The sequence below is a fragment of the Colias philodice genome, chromosome 3 (genome assembly GCF_061535455.1).
Source record: "Colias philodice isolate Cphi_HAF_F1 chromosome 3, ilColPhil1 Martin Lab GWU primary, whole genome shotgun sequence".
NCBI classification, from domain to species: domain Eukaryota; kingdom Metazoa; phylum Arthropoda; class Insecta; order Lepidoptera; family Pieridae; genus Colias; species Colias philodice.
In genome coordinates, this window is record NC_143088.1 from 7,344,471 (window position 1) to 7,359,811 (window position 15,341).

General features: G+C 35.8%; 2 protein-coding genes across 2 annotated transcripts; both read left to right on the plus strand.

The window, feature by feature from the left end:
* Window positions 1-1,612: 1,612 nt before the first annotated feature.
* RhoL (Ras-like GTP-binding protein RhoL) lies at window positions 1,613-10,423 on the plus strand. Its single transcript, XM_089714509.1, has 5 exons — window positions 1,613-2,224; window positions 7,936-8,050; window positions 8,208-8,325; window positions 8,684-8,762; window positions 9,794-10,423. The coding sequence occupies exons 1-5, from the start codon at window positions 2,109-2,111 to the stop codon at window positions 9,915-9,917; spliced, it is 552 nt and encodes a 183-aa protein (XP_089570635.1). The 5' UTR covers window positions 1,613-2,108; the 3' UTR covers window positions 9,918-10,423.
* Window positions 10,424-13,355: 2,932 nt separating this feature from the next.
* Window positions 13,356-14,708, plus strand: Cbp20 (cap binding protein 20). Its single transcript, XM_089714527.1, has 4 exons — window positions 13,356-13,603; window positions 13,685-13,902; window positions 14,059-14,161; window positions 14,486-14,708. The coding sequence occupies exons 1-4, from the start codon at window positions 13,535-13,537 to the stop codon at window positions 14,579-14,581; spliced, it is 486 nt and encodes a 161-aa protein (XP_089570653.1). The 5' UTR covers window positions 13,356-13,534; the 3' UTR covers window positions 14,582-14,708.
* Window positions 14,709-15,341: the final 633 nt, after the last annotated feature.

The window sequence follows — 15,341 nt, forward strand, 5'->3', positions numbered from 1 at the left end:
TTCCGAACCACAAAAGGAAAAAAAAACGGAACCCTTGGAACGAACATAATATAGGATCACTTTGTTGTCCGTCTGTCTGTCTGTCTTGTCTGTCTGTCAAAACCCTTTTTCTCAGCAACGCGTGGAGGTATCCAGCTGAAATTTATATCGAATGTACTCCTGTCTATGGTCTCTTGATGCTGTGAAAAAATTAAACGTAAAAAAAACGCAATCAAAAGATACAGCCGTTTATGCTGCAAATTAAATATTTGCAAGGGAATCAAAACCTACACTGTACTTCCCGTGAACACAGAGTCCTGAAATTTGTTTAAAAAAAAACAATGTCTTATAGCACAAATAAAAGAAAAATTTCTAAAACATACATTTTTGAGTAACAACTCAATAAAAAGTAGGTTTGTTCGGAGCCCTCGGTGCGTGAGTCCGACTCGCACTTGGCCGGTTTTATTTTTATATATATAGCTTTTGAATTGCTATAAAACTAAAATATCAAGTAGGTACATAATATTTACTTTTTCCTTCCCGTCAGACCCAACAGGTTCTTAGCCACATTTGACGTCGATCGTTGTCCTTTATTATTATTGTGACGTACTTATGTTGATTTTCCTTTAAAGTTATACCACTGTAATACTGTGGTTATAACTGCGCTGTGGTATATAACTTTAAAGGAAAATCACTTTATAGGAACTGGCCTGCATTCTCACAGGCCAGAAGTCAGAACAACAGACTCTGGGTACCGTCACGTTGCCTGTTTATTACAGACTGTAATGTTTTGGATTGGTTTATAATTTTTTATCATTTAATAAAACCATAGCGGTTGTACACACAAGTCGCAACTGTATAGTCAATAGGCCGCACTCAGCCGCACTAGGATCGGCACGCGCAGCGGTTACTGAGGAAGAAGCGGCATACGCGTTGTTGATCGTTGATCGTTGTCCTTTATTATTATTGTGACGTACTTATGTTGATTCTCCTTTAAAGTTATACCACTGTAATACTGTGGTTATAACTGCGCTGTGGTATAACTTTAAAGGAAAATCACTTTATAGGAACTGTCCTGCATTCTCACAGGCCAGAAGTCAGAAGAACAGACTCTGGGTACCGTCGCGTTGCCTCTTTATTACAGACTATAATGTTTTGGATTGGTTTATAATTTTTCACCATTTAATAAAACCATAGCGGTTGTACACGCAAGTCGCAACTGTATAGTCAATAGGCCGCACTAGATCGGCACGCGCAGCGGTTACTAAAGGTAGCGGTTACGCGGCATATGAAAATACGTTCCGTCTGAATTTAGTCTCTCATATCTCAAATTTATTAATCACAATCCACTTTTGGATGCTTGTACATACACTTAATCTATATTTTATTTTCAACCAATATTGGTTGCTTATTTACCTACTTAGTTTATTTGTCGCTTACTCAAATTCATACCGATCAAGTTATTAAAACATCAGTACCTAGGCCCTAGCTTATTTTATTAAGTCGTTCGTTTTATTATTTCCCTTTGAAATAACAGTAGGGTAGCAAGTAGGTAACAGTAATATAACAATATGTGAGCTAATAATTGACGCCTTTTGCTCCTTTTGCTTTGCTTCTTTTGGTAAGCGCGACGATTGTTTGACGTTATTTCATTTGTTCGAAAACTTTGGTCAGAAGACGCACACTGAATAAATTATTAAGAGTACCTACCTAATATTATATCGATCTATCGAGTGAGGCTTGCGGTGGCTACTTGCGCCTACGCTTGACGCAGCTACTATTCATCGTTTGACAAATACCGAGTTGAATCATTCCAATTCCAACAGCTATACTATGTTCGAGACATGTTCGAGACTTCGAGTCACGACCATTTTGCATTCATCCGCGAAACAGTGCGCGCGCGCTCCGTTACAATTAACATTGCTGCGTTATCGTAAATATTTCTACAAGTGTGATAAGATCATTACATCACTAAATGATAAGAGCCGCTAAGGAGTGATTTGTCTTACCGGTTGAGGAGTTATCGCTAAAATTCGACATGCAACGTTACTGACTAAATCAAGTGTTAAAACAATTGGCATTGCTATTGATTTTGTGTGTATACATTTTCGAATGTCGTTGTGTAAACCATGGGAACGGCGAAAAGACTGAAGGTTACAGTGGTCGGAGATGGTATGGTGGGCAAAACATGCCTTCTTTACGTGTACACAAGGAACGAGTTTCCAAAGGAATATGTACCAACAGTGTAAGTACATGGCTCTATTAATTGTAAAATAGTTAATCCGAATAAAGACCTACTGCTGCAGAGCTGCCTATAGGTCAACGGGTCAGTAAACGCTGACGTTCCGTACGTGTCTAAATTAACAGGTGATGCGATTACGCCGTTATCTCTTACAAATGTTGTGTGGAAAATGACTGCACCCAATTACAACTACTGTATTAAGTATAGGTAAATTTATATTTTGTGCGATTGATTTAAGTTATTTTCCTTCTATGACTTCATAAATATTTTATCAACACATTAGGTACCTAGTATGAATCATCAGTTTAATCATAGTTATATTATTTATTGGGTATAAATTAAGACTAACGTCATAAAGCGACAAAATCATTAAATTTTCTTTGATTGAAGTAGCTTCAGCTTTCTAGCCGTCTCTTTGACTAGTCAACTGTTATACTATTATTATGGGGTTATTATAAAGTTATTACGTGTTATTACTAAAAAATATTCACTCTACGTCATTCTCTACGTACTGGTTTTCCGTATAAAACGAGTTTTTGTACCTACATCTAGACGACAGACTTATGGAACAATTTATTTTTAATCATAATCTTTCGTTATATATAGTTAGCAGACAATTACAAACAACTTCAGTCATCAAGAGATACGATCACAAAAACAAACAAATAATTTGCTAAAGTGATTGTAAGATGCATATAATAACATAGGTACCTAATACTCGGTAATCGTGATTATTCATTTAATTTTTATTTACTATTTGAAAAACAAAACGGAAAGAATCAGAAAGCTATAATTTTTCAGCCTTACCTACGCCAATACTTCATCTTCAGATCTTGAAATGTTTCCAGTTTTTTCCCGTGATCTGAAAGTATGTAGTTCAAAATCTATACTAATACCACAGACTAATAATAATATACTACGTATACAACTAATCTATACTAATATTATAAAGAGGAAAAGTTTGTAAGTAGGTATGTATGTATGTATGGTTTTCACGCATAAACTACTGGACCGATTTCAAAAATTCTTTCACCATTAGAAAGCTGCATCTTTACTGAGCAACATAGGCTATATTGCATTTTCAAAAAAATTAGAGATCCTTACCAAAAATGCAATAATGTAACCCAAGGTGTAAAAAAATCCTCAATAAAACTTCTGTCATCGCGTGCGCTGCGGAATCTATTGAAGATAGAACAAAAAAATGTTCTACGGTATTATATAGAATGGATCAATATCTACAAGAAAGTCCGCGATACCATATATCCATCTTCAGTAGTTATGTTACTACAACAACTTTTTTACGTTTTCAAAGTAAATAGAAGTGCCGACAGTAATCAAACCATGTTATCCATTATTCCATACACATATATTAATCCTTATCCCATTAAATGATGTTTTATTATAGACTGTTTCAATACCAGCAAAATACTTTTTAAATGAAAAGAATTGGATATTCCATTCATATGATATAACGAATTTTTAAAAGTGTCATGGAGGAGTCAGGAGTCAGGAGCGGAGCAATGCTGGTGAAACCGCGGAGCACAGCTAGTAGCAGAATACTGAATAGCTGGGTCCACACCGGATGATCCAGTGATCCCGCGATCCGCGATCCAGGATCGCGGAGCATGGATCGTGGATCATGTTAGGCCGATCCACTTTAAAAACTTGCGATCCCAAATATGCGCTCCAAGTGATCCTAAGGCGATCCGTGATTCTGCAGCCAGTCTAACTCTTGTACAATATGGAGTCACACGTACAACGGCGGCGTCTTGCCGTTGCAGCAGTAACTTTTATTATACTGAAATGTTTGCGCAAAAAATCAAATAAAAGAAATCGACGGTTTTGGGTGAAACAATTTTATAAAAATCGATTGGCATCTGGGACTCAGCTGTACGCAGAGTTAGTTTCAGATGAAGTTGAACACAATTTTGCAAGAATGAATGCTAATAAATTTGAGATATTCGACTTTCTGAGATGTCCATGACTCCATGGTGAGGTGGATCGCGCGATCCAACACAACCGTCCACACCGCGCGCATCACGCAGCTGAGGCACCTTTGAAGCGGGTACAAAAACCGCCCGCTAACGGATCGCACGAGGTAGGGAGCGCGCGCTCCAAAACGCGTGCATGGATCGCGCGCGGCACGTCCACACCGCCCGCATCTTTGGATCGCGCGCCTGCCGCGCGCGATCGGATCGCGGTGGATCGTCCGGTGTGGACCCAGCTAATAAGGCAGGTCAGTAGGTATAGGCCTACTTATTAATTCAAACATTACGTAATTCTGTAAGCCTAGGTACTTATACGGAAGTTATAAATTTATACGAATTGGTAACCGTGACCTAATCAATGGCCAATTTAAATATGTTATCACTAACTACTTAAGTAACTCGTTCTTTATATTTGAGAAAATATTTTAAAATCTTATCCTTGATTTTTCTTAATGATATTAATGATATTTTATCTAGGTATATTTTACCTATTCCGCAGATTTAAATAGTTATTAGTTACCTATCCTAATCTACTAATAATATAAATGCAAAAGTTTGTGAGGATGTATGTGTATGTGTCGTGGCCATATTGCTATTTCATGGAATGATTGATCATTTTATGAAAATATGGTCGCATAATTCATGATGTGGCCAACATAGTTTGATCGTTTGAGTCAGTGTTTCACGATTTTGTCATCCACATTTGGCCAGATCGTATAAATATAGGGAGTAAAAAATTCAAAATATTTTAAGAACTTGTTTATTGTTTAGTGCCGCGGCAGCGGCTGGCCAGTGCCAGAAGCGCGCTCTTTAGAAAATAAACTAAGAACTAGTTTTATAAAACCGCTATGACACTCCGGTTGGTTTAATGCTCTGTACGGTCTACTAAAATAATTTCGTACGCACATAACAGTGGTCAACAGTGGTTGTGGTGCCAAGAAGCTGTAATTAGACCTTTTACTTATTACATGTATGGCAAAAATATTGATTTCCTACGTGTAGTTTTCCAAATATTGATTTTTAAAGAAAAATAAATATTTTCATAAAAAAACGGCATTTATTACATTGTTAGGTGCTCAAAAACTTTCTTTTTCGCGACTTTCGAGAATGAGGCGTAGTAGAACAGCCCCCCTAGTCAAGTGGCTTTCTGTTAGCGTAGCGTTCAATAGAATAGACTACGAATGTATGAGATTGACGTAACCTGTAGATACGTTTATCTACAGCCTACGTCAATCTCATACATTCGTAGTCTATTCTATTGAACGCTACGCTAACAGAAAGCCACTTGACTAGGGGGGCTGCTATCACATTGTATCCCCCTGTAGTAGTCGGCCATCATGTCCTGATCCCATCGGCCTTGGACTTTGGTACCTTTCTTCCATGGTTTTAAGGTCCAGCCCCCCTAGTCAAGTGGCTTTCTGTTAGCGTAGCATTCAATAGAATAGACTACGAATGTATGAGATTGACGTAGGCTGTAGATAAACGTATCTACTGGTTACGTCAATCTCTGAATACATTCGTAGTCTATTCTATTGAACGCTACGCTAACAGAAAGCCACTTGACTAGGGGGGCTGGTGAAACCGCTCACCTTGTTCTTCAATATAGGATCCCAGATTCTCTGGGAATTGATCGAGATGACTCTGGAGATAGTGCACTTTATGTACATGTTACACCCAAAGTTTTTAAAATTATTTAGCCTGTTTTTGACAATTTCAGTGTAGTTACTTGACCTTTTATTTCCCAGAAAGTTCATAATAACTCGAAGTCCAGGAAAGTAGTTCCAAACTATAGTCATTGAACTTACGAAATCATCTTTTACGTTCTTATTAGTGGGCCATTGAAAATACACCCTTTTATCTTTTCTATGCTCAAATTAGGAATTTTTTAATGATATAGGAAAAACATTGCCCATTTTTGCCTTTACAAACTGTTTCATTAAACCTAGTTTAATACATATGTACAATCTATATCTCGGCAAACTATATCTCGGCACCAATTATTTTTTTCTTAATTTGTTGACCATTGTAATTAATTAATACCTAAGTACTTAAGTATGTACGCAATTGTTACACAATTTAGTGGAAAAGTATGACCGAAGGGAAAAGTAAGGTAAATGATCGAGGAATGAATATTTTAAAGTACTTACCTAATATTTATTTTAAATATAGGTATACTAAGTAAACCTATATACCTACTTGCATTTACACACATATTTTGTAGCGTTTTATTGACTTTTCTGTTTTAACTTATCAGGTAGGTATTATACCTACCTTCTCAATTTAAGTTTAAGACTAAAGATCAATATATAGAAAAGACGGATATATAATTATATGAAACTATTTAAGTAAGTATAGGTACTTGCAGTTCAAGATCAAGCCGTTACCGCCGACCAGGAATCGACTGTTGTGTTTAATAACTTTTATGCTTGTGGTGAAGCTAAGAATGATATATTGCGGCATTATACATAGATATAATGTATCTATAAGAATTGTGTTGATATCTCGCAAATCAAATCGGGGTTAAGTGTCTCTCATCGACCACAAATCGAAATATTGATATTATATAGCGTAATATTGCAATTAAACTGGGTACCTACTTTACAATAATAACAGGTAGGTACTTAGTATCTTCTGAAACAAAGAGATTTAATTTGGCAGCATCATAATAATAATAAAGACCTAACTATAGCTACCTATTTATAGTTTTTCGTATGGCAGCATGCCGACATATTGCTATTCCGTAGGATCTAACTGCCTCTACTGTGTAAATGGGTCTATGTGGTATCTATATTTTTTGAAATAAAAAAAAGCCATACGAAAATTTACATCTAGGTATTCAGTAATAAAAGATGTGAAGACATTTCCCATTGCAAATTGTGTCGAATGATTTCATTGAGTTAAAAGCAACAGATTTTTCTATTTATAAAGTCAAATACGCGACAACATTGTTGTATTGTACGAGCCTGTGACTTCCTCCTTAAGAAACTGGACACACGCCTACTAACGCTTTATAGACTTCCTTGCTATCCATCTCTGTATCACATTCCAAGGACCTACGCATTTGTAGTCAATGACCGTAGGTAACCGATTTGCATTGTTATTATAGGTATTCAAATTGCAATAACTTGTCGTTTCAGTCTGTCTACCTAACATATTTTTATTTAAAATTAATTAAATCTACATGATTACTTAATTTTGCACGTTTATTAAATTATATATGTCTGCGCGGAAGGACAACTATAAATCAATCAATATCTATTTACCTACTGTTTAACCGCAACTTGTATATAGGTAAACGGGTTAGGTAGGTAGCATTCGATGCTGCTCATCAAGCAGAATTATGTATTCTATTCAATTAATTTAATTATATAATGGTTGAAAATCCCTTATAAATATTTATAAGCATGAAAAAGAAGTCTTTGTCAACGTTATAAGCTATTAATTTTTGATACCCGGCTCATGACTGACTGACATGGAGTCATGACTTTATTTTCCAGTCCATCGAACTATTAGTTAGGGGATGAAGTCAGATTTGAAATTTAGTTTATAAAAAAGGAAAACTTTCAATATAAAATAGTTTAGTTAGGAACGCTAAAAACTGCTAAAACTCCAATAATACAAAACAAACAGCATCAAGTTCGACATATTATGATCGAAGCGTTTATTTAGCAAACGCAGCAGTGCTGTACCTACTTAAAAATACATAATAATATATCCTTTTTTTAGATTTGACAATTACGTGGGACATATTACAGTCGATGGCGAAGAGATCGAGATGGCGCTATGGGACACAGCCGGCCAGGAGGATTATGAAAGATTGAGGCCGTTATCATATAACAGTGTAAGAATAGTTTAATTTGTTACACGCGTGCTACACCTTTCCCTATTGAATAAAGGTTTTTAAACTTAAATTATGTATTTATTATTGCCTTAGATTAATATAACTACCTAGATAAATCATATTTTTTACATAAAATTAATGTTTATTTTTGTTTTAGACGAATTGCTTCTTGGTCTGTTATTCAGTTGGCAGTAGATCATCCTACGAAAATGTTATTCACAAATGGTATCCTGAATTGAAACACTTCAGTTCCTCTGTACCTATAGTTCTTGTTGGTATGTATAATACCATATTCTCTTCATAGGTAACATTGCTAAATAATTAATATGTTAATATAACTTAATTTACAATAAGTTCACCGAATATTTGCTTACATTACGTACTACTCCTACTAAGTAGTAGGTAGGTACCTGTATCATTATGTATTTCTATGATTTGATTTATATTCTATAATTATGTTTAGAAATTATATTTAGAAATACTTGTTGCCATGCTTGATGTCGTAGTAGTACAATATTTACTGGGGTCTGGGAAAGCTAATTCTTAAATAAGATGCAAAAGCACACATCAGCTGTAATATTTTTATTTTTATACATACATATATAGTATATACCAATTTAAATATTCTTTCAGCTACAAAAACTGATTTAAGGTCATCAGGAAAAGCTGTCATCACAACTCAGGAAGGAAAGCAATTAAAGAAAAAAATCCGGTAAGAATTCAATGTATTTAGGATTGTCAAAATTAAATTAGTTCTGGCATTGTCCCAAAATCCTTTCCTAGCTGACGTCACTTGATTCAAAGTTCAAAGCTGTAAGTCTGTTGCCAAATAAGATTTCAATAGGTCTATAGGTAATCATTACTCAACACTAAATAAATCTAGAAATTTAGTGTTGAGCAATGATTATCCTGCCAATTATATTCCTATCTATAGAAACTAATTATTATATTTCAAGCAAAATATACAAAAATAATTCCGCATCACTCAAAAGTTAAAACAACTAATTTATCCACATAACTACCAATGTCGTTTTTAACATTTTTATCTATGACTATTGGTTATGGCTAAAAACGGTTTTAAACTTATAAAGTAATAAGTATGTTCACCATTTTAAATAAAAATCCTTTAAACATTTGAAGCTATGTTGGAATATCATATCGCGAACGCGCGCCGGCAGCTGTGTTATCAGAAACATTATCGTACGCCGATAGTGCTGCAAACTGAGATACAGCCCGAGTAGCTGTTTAATGACTGAATCGTTTTGAATTTTATTATAAACACAATGTAATCTATCATCATTTCCTTTTTTATTTATTATTTAATTTGATGAAATGAATTAGCACTAATGATGTTACACAAGCTACGTATTCACGTAGATTAATTTATACCTACCTTCTGTAATTTATAATGCAGGTTGTAAATTGTAATTTACAGATTTTAACTAGGTAGTTAGCTTCAATTGATTTAGTAGAATATATAAATTTTAGTGTATGGTTGTACCTACTATAGATAACGACATATGTAATGTATATTACTTTACATAAGTTTGAAATGTTAAAAAGTGTTCAATTTAACGGATGCCCATGCAAAAACAAAGACATACCTAACTTGTATTGTCTTCACTCTGAATAATGTTAAGAAGAATCTAGTGCTTTCATAGTAGTTTTGTCTGTAAATATATATTTAATATTTATATTTTAAACGTGTACTCATTTTAATATGAAGTATATAATTCATTACAGTGCTGCTCAACTAGTGGAATGTTCCGCGCTGGAACGAGTGAACATGCATGAAGTCTTTGAAGAGGCTGTACGTGCTGCGCTTCGAAAAAAACCTGTTATCAAAAGAACTTGTCAATTCCTTTAGTTATTTTAAGAGACTAAATACTTTAGAGATCCCAAGATTCATATCGTGATCTTCAAGATCCATTCCACTGTTTGTATATCTTAGACGTGCCAAAGTTTAACCGAGAGATTAACAATTTAATAGATAAGTTTATTATATTATGATAAATAATTGTTAACGTATCCAACGTTAAGTACCTTTGAAAAAAATATTTTATTCAAGCAATACTTAATTTAATAATAATGATCGATTATTAAATCAATCTACTATCTACTTAAATTATTTTAGCTTATAGGTGCTTATAGGTAATTCATATAATAAATGCATTCAGTATTGTGTTACACGCATATTAATATTTAAGAAATACGAGTAGAATCACGAGAAGTTTATGTAAGATTGTATTTATAAGAACAAATAAATTTTAAAAAGACTATAGGCTATTAATTTAGCTACCCAATTTATATCGGAGTACTTATTTAAATTTGTATGCGACAAATTCAATGATAAATATACGATTTTGTTACCTAGTTGTATTGTTTTATTTAGAACCTAGTTACTTACAAATATGTATAGTGCATCGTGGTCCAAGATCCCAGAGCCGTAAGCACCCGTAAGACACAATTTATTTTATAAAGCATATAAGTTTCGGTTCACAGAAGTCTCTATTGTACCTACTTTTTATTTAAAAAAAATGTACAATAGAGACTGGGGTGCTATTTCATTATCGATCTTTAATTTTCAAAGTAAAAAGCCATAAGAATTTTAAATTTGCGCTCTTTTTGTATGATGTGCGTATCAAAAAGGACATTTTTTTTTATTGTTTGATAGGAAAGCGCTTGACCACTATCTCGGCTGATGGAAAGCTGAGATGTGGCCTAAGATGGAGCGCGCTTTCCTAGAATGTACCTGTTCACTCTTTTCTTGAAGACCTCCATATTGTACTCGTCGGGGAACACAGACTCAGGATTCAGGAAGCATGTTCCAGTCCCTCGCGGTTCGAATGAAGAATGTCGATCCGAACCGCTTTGTCCGGGTACATGGAACGTCCACCATAATATGGCGGTGCCTAGAGTCTGTGCGCCTCGACGAACGATGGAAAAACGGGGATGGCGGAATTAGATCGTGCAATTCCGCAGTGCACTCACCAAAGTGTATCCGATAAAAAACCGATAAATTTGCCACTCTGCGACGATGGGCGAGGCTCTGGAGTTTTTTGCCTACTAGCTCATCGTCGTTTATTAGCCTCTTGGCACGCCTCTCTATCGCCTCAAGCGCCTCCAGCTGGTACTTGGCTGATCCATCTCAGAGGTGAGAACAGTATTCAATGCACGAACGGACTTGTGCTTGATAGAGATTGAGCAACTGTCCCGGACTGAAATACTTTCTCACCTTCGCCAGAATACCAAGCTTTTTTGAGGCTACTTGGGTTTTGATTCGATGTATGAAGTATATGAACCAAAATTAAGAGTAGGCGTTAAGGTGATACCAAGAAGCTCGAGGTGGTCAGTTATCGGTACAGATACACCTTGGAAAGACGGAGTCAGGTTGAAAGGACTCCGTTTAGCGGAAAATAGACACGCCTAGGTCTTAGTCGCATTGAACATTGACCAGATTGGCCTCGCCCCAATCGGAGACTGCCTGTAAGGACAAGTTCAAGCGATCGACCATCGCCTCCCGTAGAGACTGGATTTGTGCCGTACTAGCGCGCGCGTTGGTCGTTGCCCGTTGGATACGTATCTATCCACAACAGTGCTATCGTCTGCATACCTATAGATACCGGGTTTCAGCAGATCGTTGATGTGTAGCAGGAATAGTGTTGCGGAGAGAACTGTTCCCTGAGGGACCCCGGCGTTTATAGCCAATTGGTCGGACGAGCAGCCGTCGACGACTACTCGAATCGACCGGTCTTTCAAGAAATCTGAGATCCATGCGCAGAAACCAGCAGGCAGACCGTACGATGGAAGCTTGCCAATAAGGCTATCATAACGAAGACCTTACATACGAAGACATACAGTTTATCGATCATGGTCATTTTTGACTCAAAAATCAATTGAGGCGGGTGCTAAATTTTTAATTTTCGAACGTGATGCGGCATCTGCTTTGTATAGAGCGAGTGTATTGCACAAATTCCTCAGTGCGCATCGTAGGCAATTGAGCTATAGATAATATATAGATGTGTGTGTGACAAATAGGGATGGGTAGGTATCAATTGCGTGCCGAGCTATCGATAAGTTATGTAAATAAATATATGTATCGTAAATTTTATGATCGATATGTTATTTAAGGAGAAATGTACCTATGAATAAAGTATAAATATGTCATTTTAAATTTGTTTGCCAAGAGAATAAAGTGTTTATTCCCTTGGCAAACAAATTTATTTTTTACTTATTTTCATAAAAATAAGTATAACAATCGACTTACTGATGAAATGTGATACTGGATTTCAATTTTGTGTATTTTCTAGTATCGTTTTTGCAAGATATAACTGCACATTTCACCATGTTTATTCCTAGATATGAATAAAAATCCAGAGCAACGCACTTCGTCAGCACTCAACCACGACTACGAGCGCGCGCAGCGGGAACGTCATGTTGTTCCCACCTGTGCCTACTGTTCCCACTTGGTTGTTCGCACTCTATAGATACTAATTACTATCTATACTCTTAGATATCTATATAATTAATATATCTATATAAAATTATTTAGATATAATTCTCTTTTTTTAATGATAGTAATATTTTTTTTGCCCACTCCGGTTTCAGTTGGAAACTCTATTCTCGAAGTTGTTGACGAATACGTTTACCTGGGACAAACCGTCCAATTAGGTAAGTCCAACTTCGGGAAAGAGGTCAATCGTCGAATCCGACTCGGCTGGGCAGCGTTCGGGAAACTACGCAACATCTTTTCGTCCAAAATCCCTCAGTGCCTGAAGACGAAAGTCTTCGAGCAGTGTGTGTTACCGGTGTTGACTTATGGATCTGAGACGTGGTCGCTAACCGCGGGCATGGTGCAAAAGCTTCGCGTCGCTCAACGAGCTATGGAACGGGCTATGCTCGGGGTTTCTTTGCGTGATCGAATCAGAAATGAGGAGATCCGCAAAAGAACTAAAGTCACTGACATAGCCCACCGTATTAGTAAGTTGAAGTGGCGCTGGGCTGGGCATATAGCCCGCAGAACCGATGGCCGTTGGGGCAAAAAGGTTCTTGAGTGGCGACCACGTACAGGACGTCGCAGTGTGGGACGGCCTACAACGCGATGGACAGACGACCTGATCAAAGTGGCGGGGAGCCGCTGGTGATCGGTCGTTTTGGAAATCTTTGGGGGAGGCCTATGTCCTGCAGTGGACGTCCTGAAAGGCTGGAAATGATGATGATGATGATGATGATGATGAATATTTTTTTAAATGACAGATGACAATGTAATGTCAAATTCTCTGACTGCTGACGTCTGACAGTGACAGATAATATATTGATGGATATCGTAGCGTTAGCACTTAGCATTTTAAGTTGAGTAACCTTATTTATTTTTGACGCAGATTTAATAATATTTTAACTCGGTGATAGTTTCATGTGCTTTTACCAAAAAGAGTCACTTTTTAAGGGTATTCGTATATCGAAGTGCTTCTAATTAATTTCAAAATGAAACGTACCTACGACTCGATGAGCTCTTCCATCGAAATAAGTTCATACCGAGATCAACATTTTAAGGTTTCTTTTTTAAACATATGTATACAAATATCAATGAATACATTACTGTGGGAACCTCATAAAATTTCTATATTTTTCTAGGGTTCAAGAGGCGAGCAAGAAAAGCTACTACGTGCTTCATCCACATTGTACATTGGAAACTTATCTTTTTACACAACTGAAGAACAAATTTATGAACTTTTTTCTAGATGCGGTGACTTACGGAGAGTAATAATGGGCCTAGACAAATACAAGAAAACCCCTTGTGGCTTTTGCTTTGTTGAATATTATGCAAGACCAGATGCTGAAAACTGTATGAGGTATATAATATTGAATGTTCCTTTTTTCGTAGTTTACCCAGCAAATGGGGGCAAGGCTCTATTGTTCTCTCATTCAGTTCAGAATATTAATGATTTCAAGCTGAATTGTTCAATATAAATAAAAGTAATATAAAAACAAAAACATTATACTTCTAGGTACATAAATGGAACTAGATTAGATGATAGAATTATTAGATGTGACTGGGATGCTGGATTTATAGAAGGAAGACAATATGGGCGTGGTAAAACTGGTGGACAGGTAATAGTGGTGTACTTATCTATACTAATATTATAAAGCTGAAGAGTTTGTTTGTTTGTTTGTTTGAACGCGCTAATCTCGGGAACGACTGGTCCGATTTGAAAAAATCTTTCTGTGTTAGATAGCCCATTTATCGAGGAAGGTTATAGGCTATATATCATCACGCTACGACCAACAGGAGTGGAGCCACGGGGGTGAAACCGCGCGGAGCAACTAGTAATAAATATAGCAAATGAGATACATATTTACTTATTAATATTTGTTATTTTTTATGACAACAAGTAGAGTAAGTTCTACAAATTAATTATATAAATTGATTACCAGGTTCGTGATGAATATCGAACGGATTATGATGGTGGACGGGGTGGTTATGGGAAAATAATTGCTCAAAAAATCACCCCAAATACATTGGAGCGTTGAGTGTATGATGGAAGAAATTGTGTGAAATGTGCTAAAGACTGTAATATTATAACAATACAATCCATTCAAAGGGTTAAATCTGATTGTATCTTAAATGAACTAATAGTAAGAATTATTTTATATGATATTGGATTATTTTATTTAAACCACTCCATTTAGAATAAATTGACCTTTATAAAATTATCACCATATAAGAGATACAATTCAAAATAATTGACATTGGCATTTGTGGCATCTGAAGGATGCAGATAACTTTGAACTCTTGAAATTGTGCATGCAGTAATTATCCAATTTAGTTAGCCCTACATATTTCTATAAATAATGAGTGATATCTTAAAAACCAAGGTAGAAGAAGGAATCATTGTCAATATTGCATGGACACAGCTGTTATTTTATACATAGAAATGATTAATATCTCAACTATCTCATCTGGATCAATTTTTTGTTGGATTCCATACCAAAAGGGGTAAAACGGTACTAATAGTGATACTGCTGACCATCTGTCGGTGTGAAAGTAGGTTGTATGTCAATAACTGTAATTAGAAAGATGAAAATTTTCAAATACGTATTTTTGAAGCTGCTATTACAACAAATAACAATAGAAAATGAATGGCACAGTTATAAAGTGATGTAAATTAACAATATAACTATTGAGCATTTTCACAACAAAATGCTTGTATTGGTATAATGTGGTCCCTAAACTAGATGAGCCCACAATTTCTATCAAATTCAATATTTAGGAATAAACTTGAACCAAAAT